Source organism: Cupressus sempervirens, chromosome 11 (assembly GCF_028749045.1).
Source record: "Cupressus sempervirens isolate cs-2001-9-10 chromosome 11, ASM2874904v1, whole genome shotgun sequence".
NCBI lineage: Eukaryota > Viridiplantae > Streptophyta > Pinopsida > Cupressales > Cupressaceae > Cupressus > Cupressus sempervirens.
The window spans coordinates 712,058,190-712,082,339 of record NC_143128.1 but is presented as its reverse complement, the minus strand read 5'-3'; the positions used below and the strand labels follow the sequence as shown (position 1 = coordinate 712,082,339).

The 24,150-nt window shown below is 33.3% G+C and overlaps 1 protein-coding gene across 2 annotated transcripts in view; it reads left to right on the top strand.

Moving 5' to 3' along the window:
• The first annotated feature begins 5,358 nt into the window (after positions 1-5,358).
• Positions 5,359-24,150, top strand: part of LOC149531666 (uncharacterized) — a 158,590-nt gene continuing 139,798 nt past the window's right edge. Inside the window, exons 1-2 of one of the 2 annotated variants that reach the window (XM_089809432.1) lie at positions 5,359-5,686; positions 5,909-6,639. In XM_089809432.1, coding sequence (XP_089665558.1) covers positions 5,551-5,686; positions 5,909-6,639 — 867 coding nt within the window. In that variant the 5' untranslated portion in view covers positions 5,359-5,550. The remainder of the gene's footprint in view (positions 5,687-5,908; positions 6,640-24,150) is intronic. The other variant, XM_089809431.1, reaches the window with a different exon arrangement.

Genomic DNA, 24,150 nt, shown 5'->3' with positions numbered 1-24,150 from the left:
TTGTCTAGCGTATTAGTTTTCTTCTTATTTTATCAAGAATCTTACCGCCCTTGCACAATAAATAATATTCACTCAACTTATAACAAGATTCATTCACATATGGACTGGATATTGAAAATTCAATTTGTAATTAAGAAATTGGTAATGTTGCAAGGATTTTGTTAAGGGAAAGAAAACAATAATTGGTTTCAGATAGTTTATATGACTATGGAGATGCACACTACTTTTTCATTTTCAGAGTAGTTTGGAATCATATGTTCCATTTATTGACAAAGATCAAACAACAAGATAGTAAAAAGTGTCGCAAGATATACTTCCTGTGAAATGAGAAGTAATACAGGAGGAAATGAATATTTTTTTCCTTTCATGTTACATGTAACAGGTCTTTGAAGGGACATCAGGAATTGATAATAAGCATACTACCATTCAATTTACTAGAGAGGTTAGAAAGATTCCTTCACATAATAATTGTTCATTGCATTTGAAAAGTTTGGGTGATATATTGCTTATTGTCCTCCATCTTTTTTTGTTTTTTACTTTGTACAATTATAGAATGGTGGCATCTTCTCTTTTTATTTGTGTGTTTTGTTGGTTTTTAAAGGTTACTTTGCTTCTATACCTTATTACAAACTTGAAATTACTTTCTGAAATTGGTAGTTATCATGTTCTCAATTTTTTATGAATTTGTATCTTGATTGATTAATATAGTCTTTGAAATCTTGATCTTGTTTTCCAAATGATGGCTTCTATAATCTTCTGGGTATTAATTTTGGCATAAGTTGGCTACCAAAATCAAATTCTTGTGTTTTTTTCAAATTCTTAGGTATGCTATTATACTGAATTGGGCTCTGCGCTACCTATGGTATACATATCCTCTTTGTGACATCTAGGTGAATGCATCTTGAGAACTTGACTTTTATTTTTGTTATGAACTTTGGTAATGCTAGCCCCACATTGGTAGGTCTGGTAATTTCTTATGCTATTGTTTTATAGTTGAAAACAAAAAAATCCATGTCCAAAATTGAGCATTCTTATGCTTCTGCCATAATTGTCTATATTGTCTTATAGCTGGGAGCACCAAATCCATGACCACTGGCATGCTCTCTCCTCCCTGCAAATCTATCACTTTAATTTAATAAATCTAATATATGCCTGTGGCGGGCAACTGAACATGGATGTCATAGTGATCAAGACATATTCAGAAGAGGAATCAAATTTATATGTATTACATCTATTTATTATTTACAAATGTACATATTAAATTATATAGATACTATTTCATAATAAAAAATTACTTAGTTTTATGAAAAAATTGGAAATACAAAACATTAAGTAGTAAACCTTCTCTAACTGTGTAAAATTAAACAATTAGTTTTATTTATAAAGTATTTTTATATTTCAATACATTTCATTTTTTCTTATACAAATGCGAGTTTTAATATAAAAATTAAATTCTTAGTTTCATTAATTAAAAAGTTAGCGAGGCAGACAAGAGCAAGAAGAAAAAGCAACCCCAAAAAATAATTTGAGTAGTTATAATAGCAACTGTAAGTAGATAAACAATTAAACATTTATGTTCTAGAAATAAATGGCTACGAAACCCTACAGTGACTCAAATAGACAATTACGACCAGAAATTGAAACAATAATGAAAATTCAAGAGTTGACAACAAATTTAATTAGCTAACATGAAAATGCTAACCTGCTCTATGAACATTTTTTGCAGCTGGCTCTCATAGTGCTACTATTCTGAGAAGACTACGAGACTATAGAACTTAATCTTAAAATGTTGATTTATAAGGCCAGTCGCAGGAGGGGGATGTATGCTACAATCTTAATGAAGCAAGCTTGAACTGACCTCATGCAAGAGAGCCTATTTTCCCAAACCTATAGTATTTAACACTCCATAGAAAGAGATAGGTTGCTACATTGAAGAATTGGGGATCAATTCAATCACAGCTAGATAATTGGAGGCCTAAACCACATTCAATGCAAATGATGTAAAAAATATCGTGGCAACACTTAGAATGAAACACACTACATTTATCATGATCAAAGATGACAGTTTGATTCCAAAACCCACAAAAGAATAGTAAGGCTTCTCCAAAATTAGAATCTTGAAGTTAATGGATCTGCTTAAATCACATTCACAAAACTTCTTTAAAATGAAGATCCATTTACAACTTAAAATATTCATCCATAAGTTGTAACCATTTGACCATGGATCAATCCCTGAAGCCTAGGAACATTAAAACATGCCAATATAAATACATTAATGCAAACAACTGACAAAATAATGCTACCTATTACATTTCAGACTTTGACATCAAGTTTTGAACCATGAAACCTTAAAATAATATGTCAAATATAAGAATATAAATGTGCACTAACCTACAAATGGAAACTTGAGCCAACTATTTTATTCTTCACAAAAAATTGGAGGTGTGCTAATGCGATCAAGGTAGAATGATCAAGAATATGCTTTGTAAATTCTCTTGTCTTTTGAATTTCTAGCATATAAATTCTCATTTCATGCTCTGCACTCCATCGTAGCCTATGCGTACATAGAAAATATTAGTGCGAGATACACGCAAGAATTTGGTTTTGGTTTTGCTATTATTTGCCTAGATTTTGCGAGGATGTCTTTGTTTTGAGGTTTCTATGAAGAATTTAGCTTTGTTAGAAGCAGTTTCTTTGGTTGAAGAATTTTAAAGAAACTACCTAGCTTACGGAGGATTTTGATGCTTAGATTTTGCGGTAATGTCTCTGGTTTGATGTTCCAATTAAGAATTTGGCTCTGTTTGAAGTGTTTTCTTTCTCTAAAGTAATCAATTCATTTGAGGCAAAGAACTTTTATGCGTAAATTTTGCACGGAGGTCTCTGTTAAGTTTCTAGTTAAGGATTCAACTCCATTTGGAGCAGTGTCTTTCTTCAAAGGAATTTGATGCAATTTTGGTTTCCAAAGAAAAGCCCTAGCTACGGAGGATATCTATGCTCAAATTTTGCGAAAATGTCTCTAAATTAGCTTGTGCTTAATAATTGAACTCCGTTAGAAGCAGATTCCTTCTTCAAGGCAAATAATTTTTTTTAAGCAATTTTGGTTTCCAAGGGAGAATCTTAGTTACACAAAATCAAGAAAACATTGCTCCATAAACTTCCTCAAAAAAAATTCGAAGAAAAAAAAACGGTAACATACTACTATCTAGCTGAATTTGACAAGCACACAAAGCAGAACCTTAAAGTTATGAATTCTATTAATAACTACCTGTTCTAGGTTTCAAGCGAAATGCACCAAAACGTTGAGCGAATGAAATAGAAATAGCATACAAGTAAATGGGTAATAGTTCCTTGTCATTACCTGCTCCAAATCAATGTCAAACACAGAAGAAAAACATGATGTTTCTAATTTAATATATCATACACAGATGAATGCCATCAACTACAGGCATCAATGAATGTTTAATCAATTCCCACAAGCATTAATGAATGTTTAATCACTTCCCACCTGCTGAAGACAAATGAAAAGATTTAAGTGGCCTAGATATGCAGCTATTATATATGTTAGAGATATATATGTCAGGGATATTTATTATTTGTTCATAACTATCAATATGCCTTTTAGTTTCCTCCTATTTTTCTTTTGGGAAAACTAATTTGTTCCTTGCCTAAATTGACCATAGCCAATGGAACATGAAATAAATAAAATTTTCTACATTTGAAAAATAGTTTAAAAAAAATAAACATTAAAAAGGATTATAGAAGTGGTAAAATATTTTAATTTCATTGGTTAGATTGAAAAACTAAAAGCATCTACATTAATGCATTAGTATTCCTACCATAGGCAGGAACTAATAACTTTAAACATTGTACAATCTCTAATAAAATATTCATTATAATGTGTGCAAGTGGAAGTGGTAATGATATCTTAAGGATGGAAGTGATGTGAATGATATTTAATGCTCTTAAACTTGTAAAGAGTCACAACCAAATATTTTTCAAATAGTTGAACACAAATATTATAAGTATAGGTCAACTCGTTTTCAAATTGAAATTGAAATTGAAAACAAACTTAACTATTAAAATTGAAGTCCTTAGATCACTTTAAGAGACATAGCACTAACTTAAGAAAAATGATAAACTTAGAATTAAATCCCATTATTTGAAAAAAACTAAATCGTTTAAAGACTTGATTTTAAGTGATAAACATATTGAGTTTCATTATAAAGACTTAAATTCAAATTCTTAAAAACATCTCATATGGAATTCTAAGTTTTAATCCTCGACCTTTCATAATTGATTTTGGTCTCCCATAAATAAGTTTTAATATGGTTGTTCAAAACAAGCTAATTATACTCGATTATATTAATCTCATATTACTATTTCTGAACAATAAATAATATTAAAAAAATTACCAATTAATACTCATAAAATTTATTTGTGTTATAATTATTAATAAATTTATTAGTTCTTGCCAAAGCAGATACTATTGCTTTCATTCAATTCAATTTTTTAATTCAACTGACCAATCAACTCATAGGATTTAAAAGATTAAAAGAAACTTCAAATGTTTATATCTTTTGCTAATTTTTCATTATTTTATAATTCACTCTATTGGACCATTCTATTTTTAGTAAGGAGAAAATACAATTTTCTTCAACAAAAATACAAATATTTTCTAACAACTCTATCATGCATTGAAAATGAATGTCGAAACAATATTAATTATCATACTTTATTTTTCTTACCAACTTCAAATATAGAGTTAAATATTATATATTTTCTTATTTTAAATATATTTATTAGTTTTACATTTATATTTATTTTTGCCAATTGTAAAATGTTATTTCTTTAAGTTTACACTATGTTTTACTGGCTATTATTTTACAATCTTGCTCTAATTTTTTTAATACCATTTTACAAATTGTCAAACTAATACTACCCCTCAAACTTATTAGATATTTTGGTAGCTTGAATTAAGTAATCAACAATTTATTTTTTAAAATTAAATATTTCAAGTTATAGTTGAATTGATACAAATGAGTTGTTCATTCATATAATATAATTTCTATTGTTATTTATATATTTTAAAAAATAATATAATTATTAATATTTTTAAAATTCCCTTCCTTATAATAATATATCATTCTCTCTTTTAACACTATCTTTTTATCATTCTTTTCTACCTATAAATCTCTATTTTTTTTCTTTTTCAATAATTGACAGAACTTTGACACACATTGCATCTCTTGTTAAAATGATGTACTCAAATCAAATGTGTTGTGGTATCCGTTAATTAATTAACTTATTAAAATCCGTTAACTGAAAACTTATTAAAAAGATGTACTCAAATAAAATGTGTTCTAGTATCCGTTAAATGCTTTAAAACAGGGCATCTAAGCGACGCTCTTAAACCCTTGCAAAACCCAGTCAGCTCCACCGTCCTTCCACCCTTTAAGAGTCGTGGCTAAAATCTCGAAAGCATGCATCTCAGACGAAAATGAAATATGCAGAAGTGAAGTAGGGAGCAGAAGGAAGAAAAGATCAGAGGAAATGCAGAGAAAATGGAGAATTTTCCCCCGGCCATTGATGGAATCAGTCCTCAGCAACCATGCCTGGCATCATAGAGTGAACCAACCTCTTTTTTTGCATGGACCCAGAGGAGTTGGCAAGAACACCATAATACAGAGTAAGCTATCTCTATGCTCAACCTTTATTTTTATAGACAACAGTTACTGAAACAATTTCTCGGATCATCAATTTCATCAATTTGTTCGTCTGTGTATGTGATATGAAGTATCTAATAAGAATTTTTTGTCGAAAAGACGATGTAGGTGTCTGTCAATTGCCAAGTGGGCTTGGCCAAACATTTTGGATAATATCCCCTCTTTATGTTTGCTATTCTGTGCAGGGCTTGTGAAAGAATGGAATACAGCTCCTCATTTAGTTGAATATATCGATTTCCACAATTCTGAAAACCCTCCTCCATGGACATTTACTGAACCTCCATCAATTCTGAGAACCCTAAGGTCAGAACTAGAAGGGAGACTCGAATCATTGGCTAAGAAGGGAGTTCAGCTAGGATGTATAGGAGGCAGCCAGGTTTACCGAACCCTGAAGAAATGGCACGGTATAGATGGCGCATTGCTTCATTTCTTGAGGCAAAAAGACCAGAAACTTCCCAGCAAAATAGCACCTTCCAGGTCCCGTGATGAGACTTTATTTCTATGGGAGAGAGCCCTCTGTTACGTTTCTGATGCCAGCGAAGGGCCTGATCGTAAATGTCGAGGAAGTTTTCTGCCTGATCAAAGTTGGGAAAACGAGTTTCGTAAGCTCTTTGCTGAATTGGCTTCATGGCATGGTTCTTTAGAGCCAGGCGGCGGTAGCATTTACCGGGACAGCCTTAATGGAAAGAACTGGAATACAAAAGCCAAGGAGGAGCTTAATTATTTCAAGGAAGCTCTATTGTCACTGTATTTGGCGAAGGAGGTGCTATTGATCCACGAACAGTGGAGGGCTAATGCTGTTGAACATCTTAAGAGAACTGGGAGATTCTCAAAAATGTTAGCACATTCTGCCACTAATTGGCCGTTGCTGCTGTTGGAGATATTGACCCAGGCAGCCCAGACTGACTACTTCCAGGTAAGTTTAGAGAGCCGCTCGTTGTTATTTTCTAAATTTTACTGAGGTTTGGATATTTTATGTTCACACGACACCCCCGACAATCTTGGAAAGGCTATAGCAGCATTTTAGTGAAATTCGAACAGATCCTTGATAAATTTATCAAGTTCTTCCTGAATTTCATTAGAGTCTTAAATATTAAAAAACTGAAATAATTCAAAAAATCATTGAAGGTCTGTAGTGTAAGAACTTAGCCATTGTCATATGGTGCTGATTTATCCCACAAGAAAGAATATTTCAAATAATTATGTATTTTTACTTGCTATAATGTATTTCTCTGGAATCTGGAATAGTCTGAGGGAGAAGGGATGATGCCGTGGCCAACCATTGAATGGATTCCACACTGTTGCTGGATTTATTATAAACATGAGAATTACACTAGAATTTGGGGCTTTCTCAGTTAGGCTAGTGTTAGTTATTCAGAATGATTCAATGGATAAGAAAGTCTTTTATGTAATTACCATGCAAATCTCTCTCTTACATTTTGGAACTATTCTTTGTGCCGTTTCTTGGGATACAAGCTAGCTAAGTGTCTGTTGGTCAGATTTTAGCAGAGAAGCCTGGTTTGCTATATTTCTTTAATAAGAATGGATGAATATTTCAAATTATGTAAGTACATAAGTCAGATGAAGCTGAACTAAACAGGGCCATACGCTACATCCACTTACATGCCACATTCTCTAACATGCTACATTCGCTTTGTAAATTCTCCACACACCAAATTCAGAATTGAAATGAAGGCACATTTTTCAACCAAACAAAAACCACACACTTTAAGAATAGGTGCTATAAATAAAACTGGACATAAAAATATTACTAATATACAAGTAATTAATGACGGTTTTGATTGGTCATCATTTGGACTTGTGTCTTACTTTTGCTATATTCTTCTCGGTCACTATTATTTGTGACCCTTTTTTATACACTGGGTCCTTTACTTGCTGCATAGGGCTTTTTATTTTTCCTTTATATGTACATTTTAAAAGTTAATAACCAGTGGCTAAAATGTCAACTAAATCCTCTGAAAGGTCTGTATTGCTCAAGTTTCATATGCTTGTCTGTTTATGTTTTTTAGATATTTATATGTGAACAGTAGAAATAATGCACAGCAGGGGTATATGATGATATAACAACTTCAGCCAACCACTTACAAGAACTTTTGTTCATCAAACTATGGGCTTCCCTTCACAAAACCTCGTTCTTCCTTGTAGCCATTCAAAACTGCCTTTTTGGATGCAACTCTTGGATCAGAGCTGATATTCAGGAAAAGATAGTTATTTTAGATACCCATGTGCTCATTCTTACATACCCCAAACTGAGGTAGTTTTTTTTATGGATGGCTCAAAAATCGTCTGTCCCTTTTTTGAGTAGGCCTAATTGGCATTTAGGCTTGCACACAACTTAGTGCTTGATCTTTAAAGGAATTCAAAAGATGTTCAAGCAAGGTTTGGGGCTTAGACAGGGTACATTCACTCCATGAAACATCTCACACCAGTCCAATCTACTCTTGATGAGACACAGTGCAAATCATGACTTCTTGACAAGGGTTTCAGCCTGCTACATAAGGATAACAGGCATTCAAATTTTCACCACATGTGCAATCCTTCTCCTATAGTTCTACGACTTGGACATAATGAAGAATACATCAGTACAAACCTTCACAGAATTAATTATGATTTTTTACTGTGACAAATAGAGATATTGATTTTACTCTGCCACTGGAAACCCTAGGGCAGAGTAGTAACTGTCAACACCAAAATTGTAGTATCCTTTGCAAAAATCAACAAAATGACTCCAAACAAAAAGGAAAAGTTCTGTATTTCATATCTTTATCATCCACATTCCTGAAATTGACCATACAAGGTCGTGCAAATTCGTACCAAGCAAGTTTCTTTCTGTAAAACATAAAAAATCTGGGAATAGCAATCACTAATTTGATTATAACTTTTACGTACATAACAAAATTGAGTGAGACCACTTGCAAATGAAAGTAGATTTATGTACTATCGTTTCCAAATAATTCGAGATCATTAAATATGAAGTACTGTCCATACAAAGAACAGCCAGCAATGTGAACAAAAACATGGCTTTCTCCTTTTTTCTTGATCTCCAATCCTCAAATTCAATTTGACAACCATCTCCAACTGCTCAATGAATCATAAATCCCTTTGTTAAGACTAATGACACTTTAACAAGATTTTTTTGCATTTTTGACAACTTTGCAACTTGACAATTTTGACAACTTTCCAAAATGGATCCAAATGAACAATAACGGCCTAAAATGGCCTTATTAACTTGAAAACAACACAAAATGAAACAAAATTCTAAAGTGGGCTTCTTGGAGGCATATCAAGTCCAAAGGGTGCTCTTGCACCAAGAAACCATTTTTGTGCTCTTTGTTTTTTAACTGGACACAATTGCAGGCCTCTTACAAGTATTTGCTGTATAATTTTATTCTCACTTGCCCTGGTTTTTCTTATGTAAATATTTGATCTTTTTTAATCTTCCTTTCCGCTACAAAGAGTAAGTGGAAAGGCATGAACCAATAGTGAAATTTCCCCTAAACATTTCTTTGAAACCCAGTAGATCAAATACCAACTTTGAAGATAGGACATATGATGAACCTTTCCATAAGAAGGAAATAAATGATACAAGACCATCTTATGAGCATGTTTTCATGCAAGGTGCCCACTTCTTCATTGGCCTTGTAAGGATTTAAAAAATATAGAGACCAAACTGGTAAGATCCACTCACAACACATGTACTGCCAATTGCTTGCAGTGTTGTGGAGAGGGCAGAGACCTCTGTATGACAGAAACACTGAATTTGATAATTGTATACTGTCACCATTCAGCTGAATCATCCGAGGGTGTGAGTCACATGAAAGAGCAATAACTTTGGCCTCCATAATGAAATTATTGCTCTTTAACCTTAATGGATTTGTAACAATATGCATGTATTTCTATCATTAGATTCTAGAGATTAAGTAATACGGCAAGCACAATCATAGCATAGCAATAATTACTGGATATAAGCAATGATACATCTCTCAATTGACAGTATGTCATCTGCAGAATGCACATATTCAGATGTTAATAAACTTTAAAGTTCTTGTTCTAATATCTGTTTCATGCTTCTTTCTTTGAGTAATGCTTATATTTTATTTCTCATTTATTTGGCTACACATATAACCCATTGTGATGTCGACTTTCTAAGTTACCCTAAAAGTTAAAGCAACAATTGTGAGAAATTAGAGCTAGGGTTACATCTCACCAAATAAATATCCTTGAGACTTGATTCTTGTAACGAAAGCAATACATACCAATATCTACACACACATACGATTGAGGTTAGGCATCATATTGTATTCATAGATTAGCAATAATATTCCACAAACATTAGATTTTGGATGGTGAGGCAAGATGGGTCTACCTTAAGCAATTTCTACACCAAGTCTAAGGGGTACATAGATCACTACCCTCTAAACTTCGTGGCTTGTACTTGCTTTCCCCATCCTCATCTCCTAGAAAACACACACCATCTTGTGGAGTTGTAAGTTGGTTCCTCACCTCTCTGGCATATTTGTAATATAGTCTCTTGCTGAATATTGTTAGTCTGCAGATGTTCTTTTCGGGGATGCTGTTAGAGAGTACTGATAGACTGACCGTCTTGACACTGCTATATACTTCTGGTTTTCTGTAGATACAATATTGATTTGTATTTCATCTATCTTGCTTCTGTTCAATGCTGTAGCTGTCTATAATACATATATCCTTTCTGCTGTTCATGAGACCCTGCTGTATGTTCCAGATTGCTTTTTATAACTGCTGTTTGTATTTTTGGTTCCCGCCTCCTTTTCCATCACCACCCGTCTCCATTAATACTTCATTACTCCTTTGAGGAGTGATATCCTTTGAGAGGAGACACACTTCTTGCAATTGAAATATCTATTTCTGATCGCACCCCTTCATATTGGCTAACAACTTTATAATGTTACGTTTTGTCTTATTCGCTATTTGCTCTGATCACTGATTGGTACAGTTTTAATTATTATTAATCTTAGATCTTGGTAGCTGTTCGCTAGCTCTTACTTGTTTGACTGCCTATCTTTGCAATGATACTAATTGCGGTCATTCTACCAGTGAGTATATAATTGATCATAATTTATGAACTTGCATGCTTCTGTCCATTATTGCAGCATAAAGACTTGTATTGCTTGCAGAGTTTTGTTTTGACATGCTATTGTATGCATTAGTTTTCCAGAAAATCAAAACTTACAAAATTAGACAATTTTCCAGTGTTACATCGGCACGGGGGTGTGGTGGTGCAGGGGGACACCAGGACAAGTTTCGCGTGTGGGAAAAAAAGGGCCTCAATTTGGGGACTGTGGGGGTGCGGAGCGGTGGGGGGGGGGGAGGTTGCATAACATATACATAGGGGGTAGGTCCATTAAAATCTCATAGTCCATCTCATGATGTACACAAGGGGTAGGCTCATTAAAATCACATAATCACAAGGTATATTCATGAATCACAGTCCTCTTGACTAGTACAACTTAATGATCATCGGAGAATCCATTTCAACATGGTTTACGCCCTTTGGATCACCGAAGGTTGAATCATATCCTCTATCTCCTCCCTCTTTTTCAAGGTTGTCTCTAATGAAATGTCTGGCTCCCTCTGAACATCAATCTTCTGAGCTTCTTGCATTTGACAAAGTGTCAGACTCCCTTTGAATCTAATATCAATCCTTCATTTTCCTTAAGGGGATCAATTCCCCAAGCAATTAAGGGGATCAATTCCCAAAGTCATTAAACTAAATCGATTGCCCTTGTTGTTGTTAAAGTCTCACTCTGTAGTTCATTAAGCTAAATCGACTGCCCTTGTTGTTGTCAAAGTCTCACTCTGCAGTCGGTGATGAGTCATGGCTGAAATGCTGCTTGTTGAGTATGTGAGACCACTGAGATATATCTACGGTGCCGAGTATTAAGATGGGGCCCACCTGTCTTAATCACTACTACTATTTGAATACCGTCGCACGTTATTTCGATGTATTCCCTGATTATATTGTGAATGAACTCTTTTCTTTGGTTCTAAGCCCACTCTTTATGCTTAGGCAATATTATTGCCAACTTGGGCACGTGAAATAATTCACGATCACATATAGTAATCGGCCTTGATTCTCAACTGCAAATCATTTGATTATTGTCATACTTCTATATGAAATGATGTATTCGATGTTCATGGGTGCAGATTGTTCATTGTTCCTATCGTATACTTTATGTTCAATCCCTTTAAAGGCCCATTCATTCTCAAGTATATTCTTTTTACTCTGCTGATGAGCGATGAGACCCATTACTAACGTGGCATATCAGTTTGAACCTTGTCCTCTTCTTTCGATGACCATCCCTTATTCGCTCTCAATGGTGGCATCGTATTGGCTGTTTCTATAAAACATCTTTCTTATTTTTCAATTCATTGCCCACCTACGTGGCATGCCCTTGAGCAATCTTCACAAATACCTTTATATGTATATCAACTTATCTCTTTCCTTACTCGATCTCCTTAATTTTATACCACCTTCTCCATAGTTTGCTCCTTATCTCTTCGTGCTGAGTTTGCTTGGTGATTCCTATGGTGATTGTACTTTCTTCGTTCTACTTGTCGATGTAAATGCCAGGTCAAATTGATACTATCCCTTCTTGTATGGGTACGATGTCATCACATTGAGTTGGCTCTAATTTGTTTTTGTAGACCGATTTAGGATTGGCTGCCTTTATTAATCATCGCTTCTTCTTCTTATCTGAATGAAATACGATACTTCCTAAGATATCATCATTGTTGTACTCCCACAAAACATGTTCGCCTAACTGAATTGATGAATAAGATGCAACCATGAATTTTTGGCTCGAGAAATATATATTAATATAGGAAACAAATCGAGATGCCCCATGATAAGTATTAGTTCTCAACACGGTATTATTAATTTTTGTTGCAGTAATGAATTAAATGTTCTCCATTAATAATCTTCATTATATTCGATCAGAAAATATCATCTCCATTTATAAAGTTATTCATGGTAGTAGTATAAGAAATATTTAAAATCCATTCGATGACTTCCTTCAACCTATAGAATGATACAAAACATTTATGTAATAATATTTAATCAAACTCTTAGTTTGCTTGCCAATGCCTTGGCATTAAAGAATATAAATTTCAATTCAACATAACCCTTTGTTTCTTATCCACTGCAGTGAATGTTGTTCGCTGAGTTATGAATTTGATGTCTTTTGTAGAATAGTGTCCGTAGATTCTAGTCAAATTCATTGTACCAGTTGATGTATGTATTCATTGTGCCCATGACAATTCAATATATATTCCTCTTTGACAATGATGATAAGGATATTATGTTGCACATGAATTTTCCTTTTATATATTTATTCTATTACATATGCATTCTAGCTTTGATACCATGTTAAATTTTTTTGGATCGCTGCAAATGTACTAACATTGCCATAATCTGTGGTATGTGTGTTCCAAAGACAGCTCTTCTCATAATAATAAGCATAAGCCATGAATAGAAAGGGACATGTCTATTGGTTAATTAATAATTAATATTATAACATATTTAAAATATTATTATAATATAATTATAATAAATATAACCATAGTTACATATATAATTAATATTTTAATTTATCTCATATAATAAACACGCACACACACATATATTATATACATGTATATTAGATAAAGACATCCGAATTGACTAAAACTTTAACAGTGACAAATGATAAATGATAAATGATAAATCATTGAACTAATGAATAATAAACCAGTAAAGTAAAACTCTTAAAGTTAAGAGTATAAAGGGGTGGAACTACAAACCTGAGAAAAGCAGTTGGATGGCTAGTGAGGTGATCTTTGACTTCTGTGACCCATGACATTTCCACCACAAAATGCGATTCTTTTGTGCCATAGTTTTGAGATCCACCTTTGCAATATTCGGGTATCCTACAAGTTACAAGTTTACAACATAATATTAAAATAAGTTATAATTAACAATTAAAAGAACTTATAATTATAAAGAGTTTAGAACACTGAATCAAGATTTAAGGTTTACTTGAAAGACTAGCAAATTCGGACCACTTAGTGCGAATTTCATTAGTAGTCTTAGTATCATACAAGTAATCTTTCAATGAAGTTATCAGATTATGAAATGTACAATCAGATCTGAAAACAACAGATTTGAATGCAAGAAGATGACTTGAGTTAATGCCTTTCAAACTACCAACTTTTTGAAGTGATAAATCCTTGTTTCTCTTCAAAACATTAAGTATCAAATTATGTAATCATTTGTCATCAAAGGATCTGATTGTACGCTGATGTAAATTGCTCATAAATCAGTATATAAACCCTCTTCAACCTTTGATAGACTTCTGCAATCAACATCAATTCATATATAACAAATTAGAAACAAAGATCCCCTCTTCAACCTTTGATATACTTCTGCAATCGACATCAATTCATATATAACAAATTAGAAACAAAGATCATTACCCTATCCTTTGATGTCTTGTTGATCTGCAATAAAACCTTCCGGTCTACAACCAATTTTTCACAACCTCTGTACTTTCCTACAAAAATACCTGTACCTTCTTTTGAAGGGATGAATCCCCTACTTATAAATGTTGATGGTCAAAATTTTGGAGATATGCCAAAACTGTCAAATTGCCATAATTGCTTTTTAACTGTCTGTGGTTGACATTGTTTCTCTTTGTCCGTACATTTGTTATCAGAAAACTAACTTAGACCCATTTGAGAGGACACAAAGACCTTTCCGAAGAGGTATGATAGTTGGGATCTAACTGATAAAAAAGCCTGTCGACTTTCACATAGACTAAAATGGTTTTTTTTAAAACCGCATCTTAACCAATATGAACATTAAGTGTTAATTGTATAACAATTAAGTTCATGTCTTAAATTTTTTTAGAACAATGTTGAAAGACATTAAATAAGATAATTTCATGATGTTAACCATACCATATGTCCATTAGAATTTCATTTTGTGTACCGAATGACTAAGATATCTGACATTCTGCATTGTATATACTAATATCACAACTGATTGTCATAATGATTAAGAGATCATGTGGATGAATTATTGATATCAATGACAACAATCAAAGACCAAATACCAAGGGTTCAACAAGGGGAACATCCCGTTATTGACTATTTGCTGATTCAACTATTTATGTTCAATGCTTGATATTCCAAACTCTAATTCAATGCAATGTTCAAGTATTTACTCTTTTACGTCTTTATATATCTTATATTGCATTACATCTTTTCATAACTATCATTTTAAGTACCATATGTATAGTATATACAACTCATCCCGTCCTCCATCACTATCCCCTTGCCACCCCCCCACCATCCCCAAATTAAGGCTCCTTTGTCCCCCTACCTTGGAAACTTGTCCCCTGCTGTCCCCTCATCCCCCAAGGTGGTGTAACTATGTTATAAACCCAACATATAATTTTTGAGGAAAAAATTATAAACCCAAAAGAGAATTTTTAAAGGAAAATTTTATGAAAATCTATCAAGATTTTTTGAAGGGAAAAAATCATGAAAACCCACCAAAGAAACCTTCACTCAACAAAACTTGAGACTTTGCATGGTAAGATAGAACATGCAAGCTTACGCAGGTACATGCAACCCACGAAAATCTGAGACCGTTGTTCAAACCAAGAAATTGCACAATCAGAACTCTCAACCAACCTCACAATTTTCAACAAAATTTTTCGAAGACAAACTGCAATTTTTTTCATAAAATGCCTCTCACAATTTTTGTTTAAAAGAATTGTAAAATAAGTTTGTAGAAAAAAATTCTAGATCAAGAGAGGCTCAAATTTTTCTTAAAAAGATTACCAAATTCAATGAAATCCAATCTTTTGTTATACCATGTTATGGTAAATTGATCTTGTTATTATTATTAAACATAGGAGATGAAAGCTCTTTATATAGATTTACGAAGATGATGTTTCTAAAAGAAACAATCGTGAACTAAAGACGAAAATATATTCTACCTAAAAAACTAAATATTGACTAAGATGATCATTAAATAAACATTATAATCTTCTAATAATATTGGTAGTGTTGGATCGTTTTGGTTGCTGTTAATAATTTTTTGGAACCTCAAGTTGGTTTTGGCTCTAGAGTCTTTATGTTTTGTGGGTGCCTTTTTCTGTTTGGATTTTGTCCAACATGCAAAAATGTAGTAATTATTGTGATCTTGTGGTTTCTTTATTTGGATCCATGTTCTTTTGTTGTGGGTGTGCCCTCAAGGTTAGTGTTCTATGCTTTAATGTCTCACTTGTTTATTATAATAGTATGACCATTATTTTTCATTTCATATTTTATAACAATTTGTAGGAAACTTACTATACTCATCAAAAGATATATTACTTCATGGTGCTAAAGTATGTGCATTCTTCCTTCTCTTTGCTCAGCAGATTGTCTAGATTTGTATGACATCCCTACGTTGTTTTTACTAGTCTTACCATATTTTATTTTGCATAAATAATGTTCCTCATTCTAATTTGAATGCAACAATATGGCTTTGAGGCTTTTATAAGAATTCATGAAATGTATGCTGAAAACACAATAGCTATGAGTCAAACACGTAAAGCATGGAGTATTCACCTTAAAGCACCTAAGGCATGAGGCATATATATAAATACACATAAGCATGAAGTCATTTAGGACATGAAGTATATACATGGAAACCCATAGTGCATAAAACGTAAAGTATACACATGAATTCACCTCATTCATGAAGCATATATGTAGCACAAAATGCACGAAGTATATACATAAGTTACTAAAGTCATCAAGGATACATGTGAATACACATAGCACACAAGGTATGAAGTATACAAATGAATTCACATAAGCGATGAAGCATATGTGAACACATAGTGTACAAGTCATGAAGTATACATATTAACTCATTGAAGTCATCAAGCATAGACATAGCGCACAAAGTATGAAGTATACACATAAATTCACTTAAGTGATGAAGCATGTGTTAATACATAGTGCACAAATCACGAAGTATACTTATGAATACGCGCAAGACATTAATCATACATAAGGCATGAAGCCATACAATGCACACAAGGCATTAGTTATACATGCCAGGCATCATGAAATAAATTCACATTAGATACGTAAAGCATGGAGCAATACACTTAAATATGCGTTAGACATATAAGGCACAAAGCAATACATAAATAGTCTTCAGACATGTAAAGCACAAAGCAATAGATAAGTACATGTTAGATGTAATGTTTCTTGTTCGGACTTTCCTTTATTTATCCTAAATTTCCTAGACTAGGGTTTGGATTATAATGGCCATGATAGGATTAGTCATGCATCTCAATAGATTTAAGTTGTCTTTAACCTTCATATCCAACCTTATTACGGATTCAGCTCAAAGATGGAAGGAGTCGATGTTATCCAAGTTGCCTAAACACCACTATCAATGGATTCCCTCAAGGTTTACAAGTCCAAGCTCATATCACAAAAGATTAGGGAGCGCTGACCCACACCCTATGTTGGGACAAAGATCCATTGCTTGGATGTATACAAGCCGCTCTAAAATATTTTAGCTCCTTTCTGCTTGGGCTAGGTATGTTGGTTTATTATATATATAAAATATCTATTATCTCTCTCTCTCTCTCTCTATATATATATATATATATATACATATAAGATCATACGATGGCTCTGTTATCCACATATATACTGGACATGTATTCCCAAATAGATATAATATGGATTGTAAATATAGATTAGTATTAACTCATAAATAAACTACAATGTGCTAATTTGCTGTCACCAGATATTTGCTAGCAATAAATATAATATGGTCCATATATCTGTATAGTCCTTTCTGGATTCTTCCTCCACAAACTCCCCATTCGATTATGTATTGTTTCTCATTATTATCATTACTTTTCGATGATGCCTGACTGTATATTGGATACAACCTTGCAGAATTATATATATCTGTACTATTCTGTATCTCTTGTTTTATATATTTTATATCACAAATCTATTTATCATTATTACACATTTATCATTATGTAAGCATCTGATATATTCAGATTTAATTGTTAATATAACCTTGTGCATTATCCATTTTGCAGTAATAAGATTGTATTTGGTTATATATCCAGATAACACATCACATCTCCTCAAGAGATTGAATTGAACTGTTTTATATATATCGGTTGCAGCTTTTCTTATTCCTTTCCATCACTTAATTGATCGACTTCAATCTTCATGTATATCCCTTAGCAATGTTAGCATTGAATTGTTGAACCTTTAGACAAAAGACATGCCCATTCTCTTACAAGAGATCACACCTTTCACAGTACTAACTGATCTACTGATTGGTTCTTCTCATAATCCCTGGTCAACGTGAGTCTTCAGTATTAATTGGTTTATAAATATCATTTGGTTAAATGCATGTCAATGGATCTCATTATTTAACTAATGGATCTCATTATTAAATCGATATCTATTGAATGACTTAGTCATAATGACATAGTCACTGACCATATTAGTGTTCTGATATCAATTGTTTATTTGTTATTATAATGTCGAGGGGCTATATTGTTTTCCAATTTCCTTCTTGACTGACCTGTACCATGGTCATTGATTGTATAATGAGTTTATACTAAGTCTCTAAGTGATGGTCATTCCAAAGATGACGTCAATGCTCTGGCCACACTGGACTTGGCACTGTTCTGTTGCCCCACGTTAACATTATAATATTATATATATAAGTAGTCATTGTATGGATCTCATAATATAAATTCTTTCCTTTATAATCCAAGGTTATCGTGCGACTTATCTTTCCTAATGAATTCTCCTCCGCAACTTATCTTTGGTCCTTGCTTAATTTCCTATCTAAATTACCATCTAAGGTATTTATGTTTCTTTTGATACTTTTTCCTTCTTCGATATGTTTTTCATGCATAAATGCATCAATCATCTTATTAGTCTTCCCAAGGTAAGATAGCAGCTCGATGGAATTGTCGATGGTAGTCAATGCTTCACCGTATGCACAACTTTTTAGTTAATTAATTAATTTATTATTTAATAAATAATTTTGTTAATTAATATTATCTATTCAATAATTTATATACAGTTGATATATACATTCATTATTTAATATCTATAAACAATTATTCATATTTAATAATTATTTATTCCACACCAAAATTGATGCTTGAATAATGTACTTCTTTAATTAGTTACAATTTATTTATTAAATACTTATTACAAAAGGGGGGTTATCACATCAGACATTAAGGCACAAAGCAACACATAAATATACATTTAGAAATGTAAGGCATGAAGCCAATACACATGAGACATGTAAAGCATAAACTGATACATAGATACACTTAAGACATGTAAAGCATGAAGCAATACACATAAATAAACATCAGACATGTAAGACATGAAAGATTACACAAACACACATCAAACATGTAAGGCATGAAGCAATGTTAAGTTTTGACCCAGAAAAATGATAAACATAATTAGAAAAATGGTACAAAAAAGACGTAGCAACTTTATCCTGGGAAAACCCTTTCACTTGAAGGGAAAAACTCAGCCACACCAGCAAAATATATCTTTTATTGATAATAAAATGTTCAAGTACAACGGCTTTCACTTGATTGCATTACAATACACCAAGCAATCACATAAAAAGATTGAATTGAGACTCTTCATCTTACACACGAAGGACCCTTCAAATTTTGGGCTACCATTCCTTTGCAGCTTTCAACTTTTGGCTTCACCACCTTGGACCATGAAGTCAATCCCTTGTATTCTCGTATTGCTGTTGGATGCTTTTTCAAGAGGTTTTGGGTTTGAGTTTTGCACCCACATAGATAATGTGGGATTTTAAAAAAATGCCACCTTGAAGTTTGTGAAAGATGTATTTAAATTAATATTCCTTTATAATTAATTAATTTCACCAAGTTGAAAAATTAACCAGCTTTTTATTTTCAAGTCATCCTTGCCACTTTTCACTTGTGCAAGAGGGGATGTTCGATTCCTTTAGGGATAAAATCCTAATTTTCATACTCAGCAAATTGGTTTTTGCTTTGCCTACAAGTGGGGAAATTTGGTCCCTATAGGGATAAGCTCAATCCCATACATAGAATTTTTTCCCTCATCTTCAATTGTCTTCAAGGGGAAAATCAATCTCCATCTGGATTTGGGAGATTTCTGTGTTAATCTGGACTAAGGGGAATTTTATACTCCATCCCGATTTGTTGACTTTGGAGTTCAAATTTTTTTGAAGTGTTGAAAAGGGGAAAAATCATCCATACCCATCTAGCGAAAGTACTTGTCTTAAAATTTTCTACGTCCAAGGGGGAAATCACTCTACATTTGTACTCTTCACCTTATTCCAACACCTAGTTTTTCATTGCATATATCTCTTTAAAGTGGGGAAATTTTATAGTTTTTTCATCGCAAATATCTCTTTAAAGTAGGGAAATTCTATATTTTTTTCATTGCAAATATCTTTTTAAAGTGGGGAAATTCTATAGTTTTTTCATCGCAAATATCTCTTTAAAGTGGGGAAAGTTTACCTCCGTTTGGATTTTCATCATTTTAAGTGGGGAAATTCTACGTCCATTTGGATTTTATTCATTTTCAGTGGGGAAATTCTATATCCCTCTGGATTTTCATCACTTTTACATGGGAAAATTCTGTTTCCATCCGGATTTAATGCATTTCAGGTGGGGAAATTTTATTTTCATCGGGATTTTCATCATCATTTCAAGTGGGTAATTTCTATTTGCATCCAGTTTTTATGCATTTTAAGTGGGAAAACTTTGACTCCATCCGGATTTGCATCATTTAAGTGGGAGAATTCTATTTCCATCTGAAGTTTTTTGCATTTTTATAAAGAAGCATTAAGAAACATTGATTTTAATTAAGTTTTTCACATTTTAAGTACGGAAAATCGATGTTATAAGGAGCTTAAGACTGTACTGCATAAAATATGCCTTTATAATATATTTTGGTCTATTTGACTAGCCAAAATTTTAATGCAGTACCCTAACTCATGACAATTTGTTCTGGCAGAATCCCAATCTGAATATTCCGATTTCCAATTGCAATTGAACAACTTGTTCTCTCAACTACTCCTCAATCTTTGAAAGCTCTGAATTGTCACAAGTGCCAAACCCTAACGACAACAAGCAAAAAGAGGGGGTCCCCATTGGCAGTGGGGCGAAGGTGTGAAAAGGTGACAAGAGGTAGTTATTAGAGAGTATTGATAGTCTGATTCTTTTGACAGTGCTGTATAGTTCTGGTTCACTATAGATATGATACTGATTTGCTGTTCTTCTATCTTACTTCTGTTCAATGCTATGCTGTGTATATCCTTTCCACTGTTCGTGAGATGCTGCTGTATGTTCCAGATTGCTTTATATAACTGCTGTTTGTACTTTTTGTCCCTGCCTCCTTTTCCTTCGCAGGCCTTTCCCATTCATGCTTCGCTATTCCTCTGAGAGTGGTGTCCCTTTAGAGGAGACAGGCTTCTTGCAATTTAATCATCTATTTCTAGTTGCACCCCTTCATATTGGTTAACAACTTAGTTATTCACTTATTGTTCATTTTGACTTAATCGCTTTTTGCCCTGATCACTGATTGGTATAGTTTTCATTATTATTAATATTTTCTTACGTCTTGATTGCTATTTGCTAGCTCTACTTGTTTGACCATTTATTTTTAAAATGATACTTATCATTGACATTCTACTAGCAAGTATATAGCTAATCGTTTTACTTGTGTACTTTAGCATTACTGCAACATAATGATCTGTTTTGCTTGCAGAGTTTTGTCTTAATATGCTATTGTACAGATCGGTTCTCCAGAAAATTGGGAGGTTTTATGAAATAAGATGATTTTCTGATAGATTTAAGGGAATTACCAGAATAGGGACATGACACACATCTACATCCTTATTGTTTAGAGTACTGACCTGCAGATACCTCATGGGATATGAACAAATCTGTACCCTCTTATTGTTGATTTTAGCTACTAGCCTGAATTTTCTCAAAGTGAACTCTTCTTTAGTTACATTATAGTAAAAATGTCCAATGCAAAACTGAATTTAGCAACATATTCTCAACTCAGATCCTAAAGTAGGCTGCTAATTTGTTGGTTGCCATTCCTTACTCGCTGCTCCATTTCTTCCTGTTCCCAAACAATAAATTGCATCCAAGTCGACCTACACCTGGTTTGAGGAAGTTGATGTAGTGGAGAATAAGAATAATTTTTGGTATCTTGGGTTAGCTCGTAATTTGGATACCCAGTTTTATGGCCATTTAGGCTCTATTTTTGAATTGTCTTAATCTATTTTATTTTTAGACATCATTTTTTAGGCGACTTTGCTTTTTCAGTAATTCTTTTTATAGTGTTTGTGAACTCTAGTCATTTGGTGTACTAGTTGCAGATTTCATTCAGTATTTTAGAGTTTCATGGTATTATAGTGGGTGCTGGTCTAGGTACGACTCCCAAATGGAAGGCCCAGGAACTGAAAAAAAGTTGAGGGTTTTTTTCCAAAAAGATGGGTTTCTTTTTCAAGTGTTCCTGTATTTATGTGAGGGCCACGATTCTTGCTTCTTTGTCACTGCAGGCTCACAAGAGCTTGTGTTTGAGGTTTTTTTAAAAGACCCATGATGTTTTTTCTGCAGATTAATTTTTGGGAGAGTTTAATTTTAAAGTGCCTGTGAGTTTTAGTGGTTGTTTGTGTGTTTTTTCTATGTTTTTCTGGCCTTTGTGTCCTCTCAGGAATTTTGCACATCGTTTTTTCTGTTTTGGGTGAATTACTTTTTGCAATTTAAGCCCCCGATTATGAATGCAAATTTTTTGCAGCTTGTTTGTGTTTTTCACAGATGAGTAGGGTTTTTCTGTGATTGTTTTGTGAAGCCTGAGTGTTGTGTTTTTTCGCAATTTCTGTGTTTTTCTTCTTTTCTAGTGCTCACTACAGTCTTCTCTTTCTTGTGTGTAGCTTGCAATGAGACTTTAGAGTTTTTTAGCTTGCGACAGGTTCTTCTACATCAAAAGCTGGTTGCATTTTTCGGTGACCCACATTTTTCAGTTGTTTTTCAGCTCCATTTTTTTTTGATTTTACCACTAAATCCTTGGAGGTTTGCTGCTATTTGTTCCCAATTTTTAAGTCCATTTCATGGTATTAGAACACATGATTTTCAAAGACAACTTGTTTTGCTTGCTTGTGCTCATTCATGCGCGACTGGTTTTTTTTTCCAGCAGCATTTTTTTCCTACTCAGGGTTTCTGGTTAAGGAGGGTTTTGTGTTCAAAATTACTGTGATTTGTGTGCAGGATAATCACAACCTAGGGTTTTCCTAAGACCTGGTTTGGATTCTTGAGTTTCTGCAATTTTTTTTTCCTTAAAAAATTATTGAGGGGTTATAACTTTTTCCAATTAGAAAATTATTTTGTGGGTTTTTAATAATTCTTTATCCCTCATTTTTTTGGGTTTTTTCTTAATTATTTCTGAGAAGGTTTATGATTCTTCTCTCAAAAATTGTTTGCTTCTGTATGATCTGGTCAGGGTTTCTGTTGTTCAGATGGACTCTTTGATTTCTGGTAAGGTTTTTCCTTAAAAAAATGTTTTGTATGCTAGTTTGAGTCTTGGATTTTGTGTCAGCTATCTGTTTGGTGTTTGAATTCTATCCTCAAAAATCATTTTTGTGTTTTGTAATTTGCAAAGTTGAATGGGATTCCTTTATTGATTTTTACCTTTTTTTTTGGAAAAACGGTGGTATGTAAACTTTGGTTTGCAATTTTTCCCTTAGAAAATCACAACTTTTTGTAGTCAGTTTTGGGGCATCTTGCATATTTGCAAGAGTTGGTTGTCGATTTTTCCTCAAGAGTCTGGCAGTTGTTCTTATTGAGTCTTTGGCTATGGGGAGGGACGTTTTATGGTGATCTCTAGTGAGAATTTTTGTAGATTCTAGGAGGATTAATGGCAGAGTTAGTGGCAAACTCGTCTTTTGTTACAGAGCATTTTGAAGGGGGCACCCTTCTCTATTCTTTTCTTGACAGATCTTGGCTACTCTTGGTCATTCACATTTTGCAGATCCAGGGAGGGTCAAAGCTATAGCAGAATGTTCTGAATAATCTATGACCATAAGATATGTACAGTCTTCTGCAGGGCAATTGATAGAATGATCATCAAGGGGGAATATGTTGGGTTCTTGCCATTTTAGCTTTCAATGTTGGTCGAATGGTCATTTAAGCTCTATTTTTGAATTGTCTTAATCTGTTCTATTTTTAGACATCATCTTTATTTAGGTGTCTTTGCATTTTTGGTAACGGTTTTTATAGCATTTGTAAACTCTATTTAT